This window comes from Enoplosus armatus, chromosome 13 (assembly GCF_043641665.1).
Source record: "Enoplosus armatus isolate fEnoArm2 chromosome 13, fEnoArm2.hap1, whole genome shotgun sequence".
Lineage (NCBI taxonomy): Eukaryota > Metazoa > Chordata > Actinopteri > Centrarchiformes > Enoplosidae > Enoplosus > Enoplosus armatus.
The window spans coordinates 6,942,894-6,959,801 of record NC_092192.1 but is presented as its reverse complement, the minus strand read 5'-3'; the positions used below and the strand labels follow the sequence as shown (position 1 = coordinate 6,959,801).

At 40.7% G+C, this 16,908-nt stretch overlaps 1 protein-coding gene across 1 annotated transcript in view; it reads left to right on the top strand.

Moving 5' to 3' along the window:
- The window catches only part of tcf7 (transcription factor 7), a 68,980-nt gene that overhangs the window by 32,824 nt on the left and 19,248 nt on the right, over window positions 1-16,908 (top strand). The window contains exon 4 of the mRNA XM_070916974.1: window positions 10,026-10,152. Coding sequence (XP_070773075.1) covers window positions 10,026-10,152 — 127 coding nt within the window. The remainder of the gene's footprint in view (window positions 1-10,025; window positions 10,153-16,908) is intronic.

The window sequence follows — 16,908 nt, the reverse complement described above, 5'->3', positions numbered from 1 at the left end:
AATCACACTGGGGATCTTTTTAAGGAGAAAAAAAACAAAAACTAAAGGTCTGAGGCCCGTCATTTCTGTCCCTCGTGCAGTACAGTAGGAAGCAGATTCACCCAAAGGCCACTCATGATTGGGTAAAATCTCCATCCCGAACCGCAGCCAGCAGATAAATCAGGTCAGATAAACACAGTTGTGGAAGTTTGGCATTTCACACTGGAAACAACTGGCATGTCTGAGAATAAATGTAAACACACAAACGCCTTTTCCACCACTGCGAGCCCTCTGTGTCTTTTCAACAATGCTGTTATCAAACCGCTAGATTTTTTTTTTTGCTTCTGCTAACCAGCTCCCACAAGACAGACGAATATGGCTGTGGCCGTGAAGTAGTCGCAGTATCTATTGTTTGAGTAAACCAAACCCTGGAGGAAGTGTGTCTCAAAGAGGATCTATGTCCTCTGTGGTCGCCTCATTTCCTCCCGTCTCCCTGTGTCAATATTTTTGTTGCGGGTGATTGCCCAAATGTCACAAACAAGTTGTTAATTGTGGAACTCGCTGATAGGAATAAACAAGTACACCATTAATTAGCTGTCTGCAGGACCAATCATTAGAGGTCATTTTCTGCAGAGTGAAGCCATCACCGCAGTCTGGTGGAGAAAGTTGCCTGCTTGTCTGTCTCCACCGTCCACTCATTAAGAGAGCGATAACTCATCTCTAAATGCCATCGCGCTGGTTGGATTTGATTTCGCACGCAGTCCATGGCCCGGAGCCAGCTGCAGCAGAGACGAGTGTGATCTCTCATAAAGAGCTCAGAGGGTTTTTCACCACATGGAGCCTGAGCTGTGATGTCAGATTAAGTGTGAAAAAGTGAATCTCTCTGCACTCTTTCCTTTCTTTCTCTCAAGTCTAGGGTTAGCGCTCGTATAGCATCTACTACTACTATCATTTCCACATCTTCAGCTGCTGCCGCGACTCTATTGTTTTGCATTAGCAGTGTTGATAACTGGAACAAAAATAAAGGTAGTGTTATCGTATGTATACATAATATGTCTCTCTATCGTCTCTTAAAGACGTTACATCAATCATGAATCAGAAAAGAGGGAAAAATAAAATGAATACGATACAAGTTGAAGGTTGCCAACTTCAGTCTTTACGTCTGTAAAACAAACACCTTCTCAACTGTTGCTCGACTACTAATAACTCTATGAATGAATGCTATGAAAACATCATTATAACATTACATTATAACAATAGTATTAGTACTAATTGTTTCTGCAGGAGCAGTAGTAGTTGTAGATCTAAAAGGTTTAGATTTAAACCTTTTAAACATTTTTTTTTGGGAAAAAAGTGATGCTGAGTAAAAACTGGAATCATTGTTGTCTGTGAACATTTCGGTGTATTATGCATAGTAATATGTACACACACACACACACACACACACACACAGTGTTTCTGTCTGTTAGTTACAAGCAGCGGTTACTGATTCATCATGGCCATGGCCCAGATGTTCCAGTGGTGTGTGGCAGCAGTGGACGATGGTGTGTGTGTGCATGTGTTTGTGTGTGTATTTGCATGCACACCACTGGGCGTGTCCTTACATACATGCATTCATGCATGCATATGAGCATTTGTGTGTGTGTGTGTGTGTGTAATTGGGGAGTGGGCGGGCTTGTTGGGGGGGTGTTTGGCCCTTTTTTAAACATAGCTGCGTTGTTATGGTTGCCTGAGCTTTGATGTTGCCCAAACCTCCAACTAAGAGGCTCTCATTTTGGGCTCCTGACTCTGGAGAAGGCAATGACTTCCAGATTGGGAGACCTACTCACTACTCAAGACTGACTGCCGGGGTGGGACGGGCTGTAGGGGGGTCATGACGGGCAGAGCAGGTCACGCTGGCGGTACTGGGGTCATGGTGGATGTACTGAACACAAGAGTAAATGTAGATCTACAAAGCGGAGGACAGGAGGTTTGTGTCCTGCGTCCTATGTGTTTGGATAAACTTAAGAAAAGGTAATGGTTTTGGTTGAAAATCGAAAACGTTAATGCGTCGTGCTTCAAGTCTGGATTTGAATTTTTTTGACATTTTAGCAAGACCACAATCTTTTCCCAAACATAACCAAGTGCTTTGAGTTTCCTGAACGTGACTATAAAAACATTTCCATATGAACATTTTGCATTGGCTGTGAACAGTTTGCAGATGCATTCACTCCTGGCAGCATTACATTTCTTACTAAACGCATTTAATGCAAACTAGTTGTATATAAACGTAATGTTTAGAAGTCAGGTGTTTTAAACTACTGTGACATTAGAAATAATTGTGAGTCTCTGAGTCATGTTGTGCATTTAATGCAACATTCAAGGAGCAGCAGTGGAGGAGTAAATTAGAGAAATCATGACAGTAGTCTGGTTGAAGAGTTACAGTATGAGTCTTATTCCATTTCAATGTATTCTCAGGTAAACGTGCTGAAATATTTGAAAACAACTGAAAATGAAATCATTATTTATCAAATGTGGTTCATATTAATGATGTAATGCAGCTTTATAATAATGGGGTGACGTACCAAGTCAAAGGAATAACTTAGATAAAGAGTTAAATTGTTCCTTCTCCATAAACATACTGTATTTGTGCGGTCTCTCCATACAAACCTGAAGAGATTTTCTGGCGAATAATCAAAATTTTAATCCTCAGAAAGGCAGAAAAAAATTTCTTTTCAAAATCATATCACATTTTTCTTAGTCATACAGGACAGTTTCAAAATTGGTCTACCCAAAGTCAAACAGGTCAGGTGTTTCCCACAGGTGCGCCTTTTTCATGTCTGTCGCATACATTAACTTTCCTCTTGGGAGGCGGTAAGATCAGATCAGGTCTGAATCTAATACCGATCTAATCGAATATCAGTCCGATCTAGGCCAGGAGTTTCCATGGGATCAAATGCTCTGCGAGGTTCTCAGGTCTCATGTGTGAGGAGCTGCCACCTCATATTCCCCTCTCGCTCACACTGTTTCTTTCTCTTTCTGCACGTCTTGTCTTTGCTGCTCTCGTTCTCTCTTTTGCACTTTCTCTCTGCATGCAGGTGTGGGGAATTTTACCGCGCTTTTAGATGCAGAGGTTTTTTTCCTATTCACCCACAAAGCCCAACACCTTTGTGTATATACACCCGTGTGTGTGTGTGTGTGTGTGTGTGTGTGTGTGTGTGTGTGGTTATTCAACATTCAAGCAGCTGACCCTGCCCTCTGACCTCTGAGATGAGGCATTCTCGTATTTAGAGCAGTGCATTTGTGTCTTTTTTTAAAGGACAATGAGAAGGTGCAAAAAAAAAAATCCACTTTGAAATACCTTGACATTTGACATGCGCTACCTCGACAAAGAAAAAGTCATCTGTATTTTGTGTAAAAAAACAAAAAAAACATTGCTGAAATAGGTTTTCTCCTTTGAATAGCTCCTGAAATCCTTAGTGCCTCAGTGATAGCACTCCAGACTGCATCGACTGTCAGGCTTATATAAAACTCCTAGTCCATGTCGTTTTTCTTAGAGCTCCATTATACATAGAAAATAATGAGTTAGAATCTGCACATATGGCCTGAATGTGTAAGTAGGCTAAAGTGAAGCAGCAGAAAAAGAATGTAACTGAGGAAACAGTTTGTTAAATCCCACACAAATACTGTATACAAGCGAAATCTCCACTTTTATGTATCATATTTAGATTTACTGTGAGCATTTTGACCTGTCACATCTCACCTGTACGCTGGATCACTTTGTCTGGTCAGCAAATGAGCAGGTGCTTATTGGAAAACATCTCAAGGGAATTTAAACCGTCAAAGTGAAAAACGATACTTCCTTTCAGAAGTTTTATTTTTGTCTGTTAGTATTTTATTTCACTTTCATGAGCCAGGGAAAACATTTTCAGAAGGTGGAAACCTTTTAATGACGACCAATTCTTAAAAGATCCTAATTAGAAAGAGGTTACTCTAGTAATAATCATTATTGCTTGAATTGTAGTTTTCATCATTTTGAGTTTAGTGCTCAAAAATAGAAGACAGAGGAAATGGCACTGAGAGAATAACGTGAACAATGAAAAAAGGGCTAACCCTAACCCAAAGATAATTTCATCCTCTTAACTGTTGATATTTTCAAGAAAAAGTCGCAGCACAACCAAAGCAATTATTTCCTAAAAAGGAGCCACCGGTTTCTTATTTCTCAAATGGCACATTTGTTGTAACAGTTAATTCACAGATCACAGAACTTAAAACATCATTTACAAATGGCTGTTTTCATTTGCCTTTGACGGACGGTTTATTAAGTGCAATCTCGATTCATTTGATGACAAACTATCAGATCTCTTTGTGAGAAAGCTCTTTCCTGCAAAGCAGTTTGATTGCAGCCACTTGAAAGGATTGCACAGGGCAAGGTGAATCCACCATTAATCCCCTGCGACTGTCCGTATTTTAATTTTGTTTTTTTTTTATTTCCACCACACCAAGGCAAGAATGACTGTGAAAGAAAGAGAGTGAATGAGTGTTTTGAATGTGCCATCTCCGTGAAATTTGAGATTAAAGACATTAGACTCAAAAGCACTCTGGAGGGGGGGAACAAAAGAGAGGACGCTTTAATTTCCGCTTCAAATATAAAAAGAGACGGATCTACTTAGTGTGTCATCTGAAAACTAAAGAATACATTAGAGGTGTTTTATCAGCATAAGGTCCTCTAAATGAAGGCGAGTGTGTGCGCACTCATAAGCATGCAACTGCGTTTCTTTGCACGCATGTGTATGTGAAATGCATACGTACGAGTGTGTGTGTCAGGGTCAAGGTGGAGGGCCGTCATTACAAACAAGTGATGTCTGAGATCCCATTAACTCTTGTATTCAGCAGCAGATTTCTGTTCAAATAGAGTGAAGATAAAAGGCAGCAGCAATATGCTGATAAATCAAAGGCCTTTCAAGTGAAATTAGACTACAGAGAGACTGAGGGCTACATTTACGATTTCCTGACGCACATAAAGAGGTGTTGATATCTAATTGGAATTTTTAAAGTAATCGCATCTTTGAAGTAATTACATCTTTGAAGTAATCAACAAACATGAGATTCATTATTCAGAGCTGCTGCAGTTGGTGTTTGGCTGTTTACATGATTAATGCATGCACTGTGATATGTAGTATACTATCATACTTTAAATATAGTTTGTGTATGAATGTGTCAGAAAACTTCAATTATGCACCAGCTACTGCTCCTTTACCTTTAAACCCATCTTAAAGTTAATGGTAACAAAGATATATTTACATTCAATGTCTCTCTAAAACGCATTGTGTGTATCCATGACGCCTGATAAAAGCGTTGAATACATTTCCTTTCTGCATAAAGCTTTTTCTTTTCTTTCTAATTTCAAATTGTGTGTTGTTGTTACATCTATGTTTGCTAGCTCGCCGCTACATTTCCTCACACATCGCTGTCGACAAACTGTCGAACAGAATGGCATGAAACCAGCGGCAGGACTGTGCATCACATAAAAACACTGCTCCACAGTGCTTCTGGAGGTCAAAAACTCTGAGGTGGTCAACACATCAGTTTGTAATATTAAGAAAGGTATTTCCTGCATAAAGGATCACCATTGCAGGAGTAACCTAAAAGTGTTGCGTTAAAAGTGTCAAAATCACTCGAGAACGGCACCAAGGATAACACAGCAGGATGATACGCTGGCTAATTAATGCTGCTCATTAAAAACAGAATTCACATTGTAAACAAGATGTGGTGACTACAGTCAAAAACAACACAGCCTCCGAAATGACCTTACAGTTGTTAGTTGATGACTCGGGCGACTTAAGATGTGCGTTGCTGCGTCATGATATGCCTCCTGTCACATTTCTGAGCATTAATGCACATTGATGCTCCAGTAAAGCTGCGGTTTTATCACATTAGCTCTCAAACGCATCCTTGCGTACCTCGACTGCTTCTTGTGTCTCTACGGTGCGTCCAGCGTGTCCTACGACGACGTGGCCGGTGTGTGTGTTTGGAATATGTTTGGTGAATCTGGAGTTTTGAAGTGTTTCAACAGTGAACACAGACATAGGAAAATCAGGACTATAAAGGAATGTCAACTTTTTATAGTGCTTGGTGCTCCGCCTGTTGCTAGGACGCTGCAGAAAGTTGGTGTGACTGTCATATTGTTCATTTCAGAAACTTAAAAACTGTGTGAAGCTGATCATCTGTGTGATTATCTGAAAACACCTTTCCACATGTTCAGACTGTCCTAACAGCACTTCAGAAAGGAGTTTTTTCTAATGAAAAAAAATTAATAAATCAAGGTTCAGTTAAAAACCCTGTATTTACTATTGATTTGTACTATAAATTTATTCCCTGACGATTTATGTCAGCCTGCAAGGGTGGGTAACTCCACTCCTCTAAATTAAAGGGTGAGTGAACGTTTCCCTCCATGGCATCTGTGTGTGTTTTGTATGTGTGTGTGTGTGTGTGTGTGTGTGTGCACCTGAACATGTGTGTAACTCTTCTGAGGTTTTTTTTATACCAAAAACATAGCTGCGCGGTTCCGTTTCAAAGATGCGGTGTTATTCGATCTTTTGCGAGTGTGTGTGTGTGTGTGTCCCACACATGCATGTACACACTTGTCTGTCTCAGCTAAGGTAATTATGTGTAAGTTGTGTGAGTGTATGTGTGTGGTGGGGTGAGGAGGGGGGGGGTTTTTTTAAATACAGAGGGGTTGATAATTATGGGTTAAATGGGTGCTCTTAGTCAGCCTCCCTGAGTGTGTGTAAAAAAAGGAAGGCGCAGCTAAAGCCACTTCAAGGCCGGCTAATTACCCCGAGGAAGAGAGGAAACATAAATGGACGATTTTGCGGCTATAATGTTACAGCAAAACGGCTACATCAACCTCAGCACGTGAAACGGAGCCACAGCTACTTTTGAAGGCTCCTAGCAGCCCTGCACAGATGTGTGTGTGTGTGTGTGTTTGCATCCATATGTGCAGAATCTGTCGAGAAGCGGAATATGTGTGTGCGCATGCACTATAGGTGAGTGTGATTTTGTGTGCAATAATTCACACCTGTATATATTCTGCTGGCGCGATGTGTTCACATCTGTCGGGTCGTTGAATGTACTGATACTGATGTTTTTTGCAGGTACATTGGTTCAGTCAGTGTACAAGTAGTCTATTTATGTAACATGTGAAAACTCATTTACAGATCTGTTGACACTTGTTTGGTCATTTGCTTTCAGCGGTTTTGTTTAATTCTTCACATTCAAGGCTCGGACAGATTTCAACCTCTATACAACATGCATTCTGATGGCGCTCAGTGCTTTGTGTTATATTAAGCGGTGATGAAAGTTGAAATGCTCAGGAGTCAGGAGCCTTAAAGGACTGCAGGTAGAAAAGTAAAAAGTTTGTTGCTTGTTGGTCATTTTAGGCATTAAGTGATGAGATCAACAGAAGTCTTCCATGTTTTCACAGTAGATTGTTCCCACTGTTGTTGAGCGTTGAGTCATTCAGGACAATCAGCCTGGGGAACGTGAGAACTTGAGAAAATTTGGTAAAATTAACATGAAACACATTTAAAAAGAATGCTAACCACAATTACATTGAGTGAAGTTCTCAGATGAAAGGCAGCGGTTTATGGCTGCACATTCGCATTAAATTGAAAACCCCCGGACGTGTTGTGCATCATTTTAAACACATTTCTCTGTAATCCAGCCTGACATGTTCTACTATCAGTGGAAACTCTGTATTTTAAATTTAGAATAAATGTTGGGTCCAATTAAACAATATTTAAGCTGCACTGGTGTCATGTTGGAGTTCCTGACTTCTAAATACTCACGTCAACGTCCAAATTCACATTTTTGTTAAAGCGCCAATACACCATACTTGTTGCTGAATAATATAGAAATGCCCCGAAATAGGATGGCTCACGTCAGAGCAAAGTCCAGTGTTCGAGGTCTGCAGTCTTTCTTTTTTCATACAAGCATCATGAGTTGTTTTGTGAAGTCAACACTACCCAGTAGTAAATAAGGGAATCCCTTCCCATTGATAAATCCATTGATAACTTAAACACTACTAAGCATAGTGTTTAATCAAGTGTTACCATGACAACATGTGTCTACCTTGCCTTTTGTTCTCGTCCTAAGTAAGGTGACCAACAATCTTTACATATTCCTTAACCTACAAGGCTCCTCCTTCATATCTAAGTGCTTCTTCTTCGGGTTATTGTGAATGCAGACCACCTTATCTAAACCTCACCACCTCCCTCCACCCTGCTCCCACACGACCTCCCTCCTCCTCCACCCTCAGACCTCGCACCCTTCAGCTCTCCGGTACAGAGGCAGTGCGTTTTGTTTTCATGTGTCTCGACATTAAAAGCGGTTCAGCAGTTTGATCTTAGCCCCGCAGCCGGCCGTGTAGCATACACATGAGGGTCCGTTTGTGTTTGTGCATATATGTGTGTGTGTGTGTGTGTGTGTGTGTGTTTGCCCAGTGATCGAGAGAGTTAGAGATGTTGATGGATAGGAAAGGAGCTGTTGAAAGTGTGTGTGTGTGTGTGTGTGTGTGCGTGTGTTAATGTGGAGTGTATCGTGTGGAAGCTCTGACTTTAAGTGATAAGGTATTCACTTTGTAACTCAGCAGGAGGCCCAGCACGTAGCACCAGATCTGCCCCTCTGTAGTGCTGATGTTTCACACTTCACACACACACACACACGCACACACACACACACACACACACATGCAAATGGACCTACACGCACAGACACAGGCTTGTCCATCTCAGTGTACAAAATAAGATAACTCAAAAACTTTTCTCGTATTCATATACATGAAAATCAGCGTCTCTGCAAAGCTTTCAAAGACTTAATACAGCTTGGAGACACACACACACACACACACACACAAATAAATCCATCCATACACTCACAAACACACATTCACACTTGCACAGAAAGATGCATATTTAAACTGGCCTCCCACAGAAACAATTACAGTGCCCAGTCCACACACACACACACACACACTCACATGGCCTGGTTCAAACATATGCAGTGTAACTGCGTCCAAAGCTGCCTGGTTAGCTGCCTCCAACATTGCAAACCACTGTGACGTATCGTATGTCAGCCAGCATGCTGTGAGCATTAGCAATAACTGGATTTCACGTAAGTTATTGAAAGCCATTTGTAAACAGAAAACATGAAAGCGAACAAGCTCGCACGCAGCCTCACTTGATCATCAAAGGCTTATCGATCAAATGGGCCTCCTCCTCCTCCTCCTCCTCCTCCCTGCTCCACTGAAAACCAATGGGAGCAAAGTACAGCCCATCTGCCTGTTCCAAACCATGTTTAAAGTGTCCAGCTTTCTTCCTTTCAGTTAGATTTTTGTATCAAAAATGCAAATGTCCCCACAAGTGTAGATAAATGCAGAAGATATTTTGAGAGAACGACATTGGCATGTTTGTGTGTCCGTGTTAATCGTGCATCTTGAAACCTCAGTGATTCAGTGAAGAGAAGAAAAGAGATAGAGCTGATGGTTTTTTCTAAATCACTTCATGTTGAATGTAATGTCTTCTTCAAGCAAATGACAGAAAGGAAAACATGCATCATCGAGATGTTCCAGGAGTATTTAGCCAATCATCTTTAGTAACTGCAATGATACAGATTGGGGTTTTTTTTGTTTTCTTTAGCTGAATTTGTGCCGAACAAAAAATAACAATACAAATGATGACAATAAATCTTGAATAGTCTCTTTCATATTATAAAAAATATTGAAGTTTATGTCATCGAAGTATTAAAATCAGTCCTGTGTGCTGAATTATTTCTATCTCTTATTTTCATAGCAAAAAAAAAAGAAAGGTGTTGACTTTAAAATGACTGTTGTAATATGGTTGAAGACTTGTGTGAAACCGACCTGATTGCTTGTGTTTGTGACTCACCTCGAGCTGAGCCCCTGCAGCCCCTTATCGCAACTGTTCAGTCAGTCTGAAAAAGGAAGGAAATCGAGTAAAATCATTTTCTATCCACATTAATTTTGCATTGTTGTGTTTTGTCAACAGTCTAACAAAGTGTCGGTGGTGCAGCAGTCTCACGGGATGCACCCGCTGACGTCCCTCCTGCCCTACAGCAACGAGCACTTCAGCCCGAGTCCTCCACATCTGCCCACAGACATGAGCCAGAAGACAGGTGAGCGCACACACACATGAATACAGTATATATATATATATATATATATATATATATATATATACACCAGAACTTTATGTACATGCACGCACACACTTGTCAAAGTACTGAATTACACACATTTAAGAGGACACACACACACAAGTAAACACAGACATACTCCAGTTGCTGAAATCATTGTCCACACACACACACTGCGCTCTGTTTGTGCTGTCGACACATCATTCATCACATCAATGCAAATGCAGCACACACACACACACAAGTGTTGTCTCATTTTTCCAGAAACACACACACACACACACACACACACACACACACACACACACACACAAGAAATGTAATATAACAAATGTAATATATTCATATTGTCTTTCTTACACACGCACACATGCAGTACGTTCATGGTCGTCAGCTCCACCTCCCCGCTCACTCCTCACACATGGACACACACACACACACACTCAGGCACGCACACAGTGTGTGAAGTGGCAGCACCGGCTCCGTCAGCCTGTGGCGGTTCCAAGGCTGCTCTGAAGTGGCCTGCTCCTCTGAAGGGACCGCCAGCCACACACACACTCACACACACTCACACACACACACACACACACAAGATGGAAACAATTAGAGTGACAATCGCACAAGCCATCGCTACAGCACACACAAGGTTCTCCTTAGCCAGCGCTGTACATACAAATACACACTGTACTCTGTTTGAAAGTCACAAACAAACACACCCTGACATTTAAACACGGTAGGATTTTTGCCTTTCAGGCGAGGCTAAGAGGGTGGCAGCGCTGGTTGGTCCATCCGTCTCTCTGTCCGTCTCACACTTTGCTCCAGTGCAAGATATCTAAACTACCGACCACACTACTGTTGAACATGATCATGAACATCATGATCCCCAGGGGATTGTTGCGTCTGCTGTCACTAGCAGAAATCATTGTCGCCGTCAGGTCAGATTTAAAAGATCTAAGAGGTAGATCGCCATTGAGTCTGCTGAGCGCCGAAGACTAACCACACATGTATTAAAGGGGGGGGGGGGGGTTCCACTGATTTTACTCAAAGTCTGCTTTTAGATCATGGAGGAGTACTAGTGGAATCTGATAAATCGGTGGGTTGGGGCTGAAGACTTGTTTGAAAATGGAAAAAAATAAATCTGGGGTGTGGAGTTAGAAAGAAGTGAGCTTACCAGATCTCTGTAGCCCGCTCCTCATCTCTGCTTGAGGCTAGCGGCTCGAGGCTATATTAGCCGCTACTAGCAGGACACACGCAAATCTCCGACTGAACTGTTGGCAGCCAAGTTGCATTATGGGTAATGAAGGCTGAAGAAAACTCGCCATTGTGAGATCGACAATGTTATTGGAGTGCAATGCTAAATCGGTAGAGTGTTCTGGATACGTCATGGCAAACTGAGCCTTGCTACCATTTTTCCCCCAGAGTTCAGCCATGGTACTTTTACAGGTGCTGTGGCTCAGAGGGGGCACAGCTGGTTGTCCATTGAGCTCAAGGTTGGTGGTTCAGGCGCCGGCTTCTCCTGTCCACACGTTGAAGTGTCCTTAAGCAAGACGCTGAACAACCTTGAGCCTTGTGTGTACTTCACCATCTGTAAAACTGTTGGCAAAAAGGGCAAACATGGTCAGTTATTCAGTTTGTATTGTGAATTTTTAAACCATTAACATTTAACTTTCCTGTTGGTTGCTTGACATCATCTCAGTGAGCAGTCTTTGGTACGAGCTAGTAAGTTCAGGCATAGAGACACTACTGCACATGTGTAGTGGGCCACACAACGTGCAGGTAAACCAGGAGGAGAAAAACTTTGTGCTGGATGAGCAACTTTCATTGGAATGAATGGGCGCCACCCTGGAACACTTTATCCACTTCTATACATCCATGAGACTTAGCCTTTTATTTGAGCTTTGCCATGAAATTTAGTGAGCACATTTATTGGTAATTCACTGTAATCATCTTGGTTTATCACTGAAGTTTCTGAACTACGCTGCAGATTGGAGACAATCACAGTGATGACTCAATGAACAATGACTGTGAAAACAACGATGCTGGTGGTGATTTGATTACTCTGATTATATAATACTGATAATGATGGTTTAATTTTAGCACAAGGCGTAGAATAGGTGGCAACAACACATAGTAAAAAGACGAGTGCAGGCAGAGGTCGCATCATATAACTCTGTAGCATCAGAAGATTTTTACAGCTGACAGCCATGAAATGGATCCCTGATACGGTGAGGTGAAATTCATTGGTCCTCTGACACTTCCTGGGTTTTCCTCAGGAACTCTCTGAAGTTTGTGAACGAGGTCATTGAAGTATCTTGACAGCGATGATGACAACAAAAACAAGTGCTTTTTTTTTCCAGAGAAACCGAAGTAGAGAAAGAGGGTTGAGAGCAAAAGAAGAAAAAACAAAAAAACTTCAGTTGAACAAAAGTCTTTTCTTGCCTCTGATTAGATATTGGAGCATGACCTCAGGCAATCTTCTGCCTGCTTCGTCTGGAAATCCCCTTTATCCTGCAAAAACACTCTCCATGTCTGGTCTAGACTCTTTGTGTGTGCGTGTGTGTGTGTCTATGGCTGACGCTGGCACAGTGACTCAGCCCTTAATGACAGACTGAGCCACCTGCTTCTAACCCCTTACACATAAACACACACACACACACACACACATCACAGCTAACACCTGGCCGCTGCACATAACCTTTGTCACACCATCTCACCTGAATTCTGACTACGTTACCATTCAGGAACATGATGCCGTGAACACACACACACACCACCTTACGTCACTCTTCATATCATTCGTCAGCTCGTCACAGGTAGGGGTTACCTCATCAGTGATGTCATTTTTTCGGGCACACCTATCTACTCAACAAACTGCTCTCCTGCCTCGCTGAGCTCAGCATGAATCAATACAGTTTTATAGCTGCTGACAGACAATCAGAGGATTACAGCTGAAGTATGGAGAGCTGCTCTTCTTTAGCTTTGAATATCATCTCCTGAGTGATGTGTCTCTACTGTGGAGAACTGAAAATGCATGAAAAACACAAGCAGCAGTATGTGATTTAAAGATGTTTTAGAGATGTAGCGTATTATATAACTGGAAAACCGTTGTTTTGGCTAATTATTCTCATAATTCAAATACAATTTTCATAGAAATATGTGATATTTCATAGAACAAGGTCACAGGTTTTAGCAAGTTTAGCATTAAAACGTTGAACATTAAAAGCTGTTCAGCATCATCTTGCGACCCCTCCAATTTATCTTGCCGTTGGGAATCACGCTTTTGCTTTGATTCGATTGTCAGAGCATACGGTGGCCAGCAGGGACAAAGTCTAAGAGCAGGCAGTGGCCAAACACCTAGCTGAGGCATTGAAAAGCCTGATGCATGCTTTCGTTGAGGCTCTCCAGTGACGATATGAATGCAGGACAGTTATGTACCTTGGTAAACACACTTCTTTTTGGTCTTTCTAATGAAAATTTCTGGTGCTGCTTTGGCAAAGTTAATTTCTTTTCCAATCTCTCGACAGCAAAATGCTGGAATCTATGCTCAGTTTTTCTTCATCTTCATTCAGCCAATCTTAGTCAGGCGCATGTGACCATAACTGCAGTGCTGTTCACGCAGTTTCAGATTTTATTTTGAACACACTGGGTGGAATTTTTGGTTGCAGTATTGTATTTATTTGGTGCAGGTTTATGTCAACCAATATAAAACCTGCATTAATTTAGATTAACACGTGAAAATGTGTATTTTCAGTGCCATTGTTTGCCTCCCTTTATTGTTGACGTTCCACCATGTTTTGTTTGTGCAAGACACATGAATCAGGCTTTAAGACTATTAAGACTCTTTCCACTTTTCAAATAGCACCTTCCTCATGTCACCATCTAATCACTCCATCTTCACGTCCATAGTCGATTTTTATTTAAAACTATCGCCAGACCATTTTTTTTTTTGCCTTTGCTGTCATATCTGGCATTACCTCATGTCAAGCAGCCAAGCATCATTTGGAGTTTCTTCTTCTTCTGAAAAACAAAATGATGGACATGGTTGGTCAAAGTCACTTATTCTGAATATTCAACATAGTTTTATTGGCATTACAGATACATGCCAATAAAACATGTATCTGACAAATAATTATATAAAGGAGGTAACTGTCATAGTGCTTTCTGATCATAAACTTCTCCCCATGCTAAGGTTACACTATTTTCTGATTTTCCACTGTTACAAAAATGTAAGTTATTTGTTTAATAGATACTCTTTTGATTATTCATTATCTGTAAATAATTTTCAAATTATAGTTATACATTCCCCTGGGGTTCACCTTTATATATCTCTTATAATAATTAGATCTCTTGTACTCTGCCAGCTCTGTCTCTCACTCTGCAGGCCTATAATTATACCACTCTCGCATCACTTGCGTGTAAACGTTGAAGGAAAATCACAGATGTGAATACCATTTTTTCCCTTTTTTTTTTCTTTTAATGTTTTTTGTGGCCTTGTTCTTCTTTCTGCATCACCGCACCAATGATGTGTGAAATATTGGGTCAGTACAAAACTTCATAATTTAACTGCAGTCAGAAGCATCATGTTGTCCTTCCTGCTCTTCATGTCGGTGACAACCAGTAGGATGTTACTGTGAACGCAGCTCATTGTAGCTGACAGCCGCTTACTTTAATAATCATGCGCATTGTTTGTGAACAGGTAAAGTCTATTTTTGCTCAAAGTTGACACCTCTCATCCATTAACCTCCTTTGTTGTTGAGCTCACAACTCTCACTTTTTACACTTTACTTCCTGTGTTGTTTCCATTAGAACCCACTGTCTGTGTTCACTGGTGCCTAAAAAAGTTACTTGAGGCTTTATACACCCAATAATGAAATAAATAAAGTAAATTTTCCCTTTAATTTCTCCTTATACCCTCTAAGCATGTTGCATTTGATTTATCAGACACGAGATATCTTCTTTCACTTAAGATTGGCTGTTGAAGTGCAGAGTAATCTATGACACATCAGTTTCACCTTTTCGGGCTTCAGGAGAAACATAATAATCCAGCCCAGTGAAGATATATTTGCAGAGAGTTTGGTAAAATAAAGATTTTCCTAATCCCAGCTCTAAATTTAGCTGCAGTGGAGTTTCAAAACATGACAGTGGAGGTGCAGACGCTGTCACTCCTAAGCCCCCCGCTTTACGTCATCACCTCACAACGATACCGCAAGAGACTTAAAATAAGAGACTTACAGTCACAATGAATGGGATGCGAGGATGCCAGTTTCCGTGGTAACCGGAGAGCTTGTGTTCTCATGCAAGCACACTAGTGAGATCACAGCGAAGTAAAAGCTCACTCTGATGTCACTGATATATCTGACAACAGAGCAGGACAGCAGAGTGGAAAAAGTGGAAATGTGGATATTAAATGTTTTGCAATCAGAGAACAGAAAAATGTTGTATTTGTCTGGAGGATTAAGTTTGAAAACTTTATAGATGCATGTATATATATGTTTGATTGATTAAAACATTTATCTTAGATTTGCCAAACTTTTAAAACTACATTTTTAGTTAAATTAAATTTGGTTTAAGATCATTGTAGATAAGAAATGATCACTAATCTAAGACTCTATGAGGCTGAAGTGTTTGACCCAGCTGGCCTGCCCAGTCAGTTCAGTCATTCAGTCAACCATAGCACCACATTCAGCTTGTGATTCAAAAGTAGTCGAACGCAGTCGATCTGGCCCCATCACCGTTGCTTTGACTGTTTTCTCAGATATGACTGTTGGCTCGGACAATAGAGTGTAAAAATTACAGAAGGAAAAAGCAGAAATGAAACATGTCTGCGAGGTGTCACACTGTAATGTGCAAGATCAACACCGATTAACACTTACTGTATCGTCTCGTAGGGTCTTCAGATATTACTGGATGTGTGCTGCAGAAGAAGTGTGAAGTAACTAGTTGCAAAACAGCACGCTTCAGTCACCTGAGCAGAACTTTGGATTGTCACTGCAAATATTTTTATAGTGTTAATATTTCAATATTTTTCTTATTGTCAACAAATCCATGAAAAGACCAAAACCAACAATGAATTGATCGTCCTCACAAGTATTGTGTCTGCGTAGCCAAAGCCTGATATATCTTATTCCATCAGTGAGCCACACTGTTGCACTCGCTCCTGTTTGAGTAATGTTTGCTAAGAAACTACAATACCCATGTTTTATAATGTATTCCTCAGTAGGACAGTAGGAATCAATGGGCTTGCTGCATTGAGAGGCGGACTAATGCATTGTTGGTTTTGTTTTCATTTTGTTTTCATTTCATATTTCTACTTTTGGGAGTGTAGTGTAAAATATCAAGTTTCAGCTTTCAATTTTCTTTTTTTTTTTTCTAATCTTAACGCTCCCTAAGACCATAGCTCTTCCAGTTACAATCACGTTAAAGTGCCTTCTGACGTAATTTGTTGCCTTTTAATTATTTGAGAAAAACAAAATGTGCCCGATGTTTTGCGCCCCAGATAATAATCTATTCCGTACATCTGTCATCTTTACGCGTTCTATTTTTTTTTATCAATCAATCACTTTGTGTGCTCATTTTACCATTTACATTTGCATTTTTGAATTGATGGCGAGAGTGTGAGTCACTCTGCTTGAAAACAACATGAGAAAAAAGGAAACTGTGTATTGGAAATGAAATGTGATGAATAATAAGACAAAAAATTAAGAGTCATATTAGACATGGCTGTAGTTTTACACT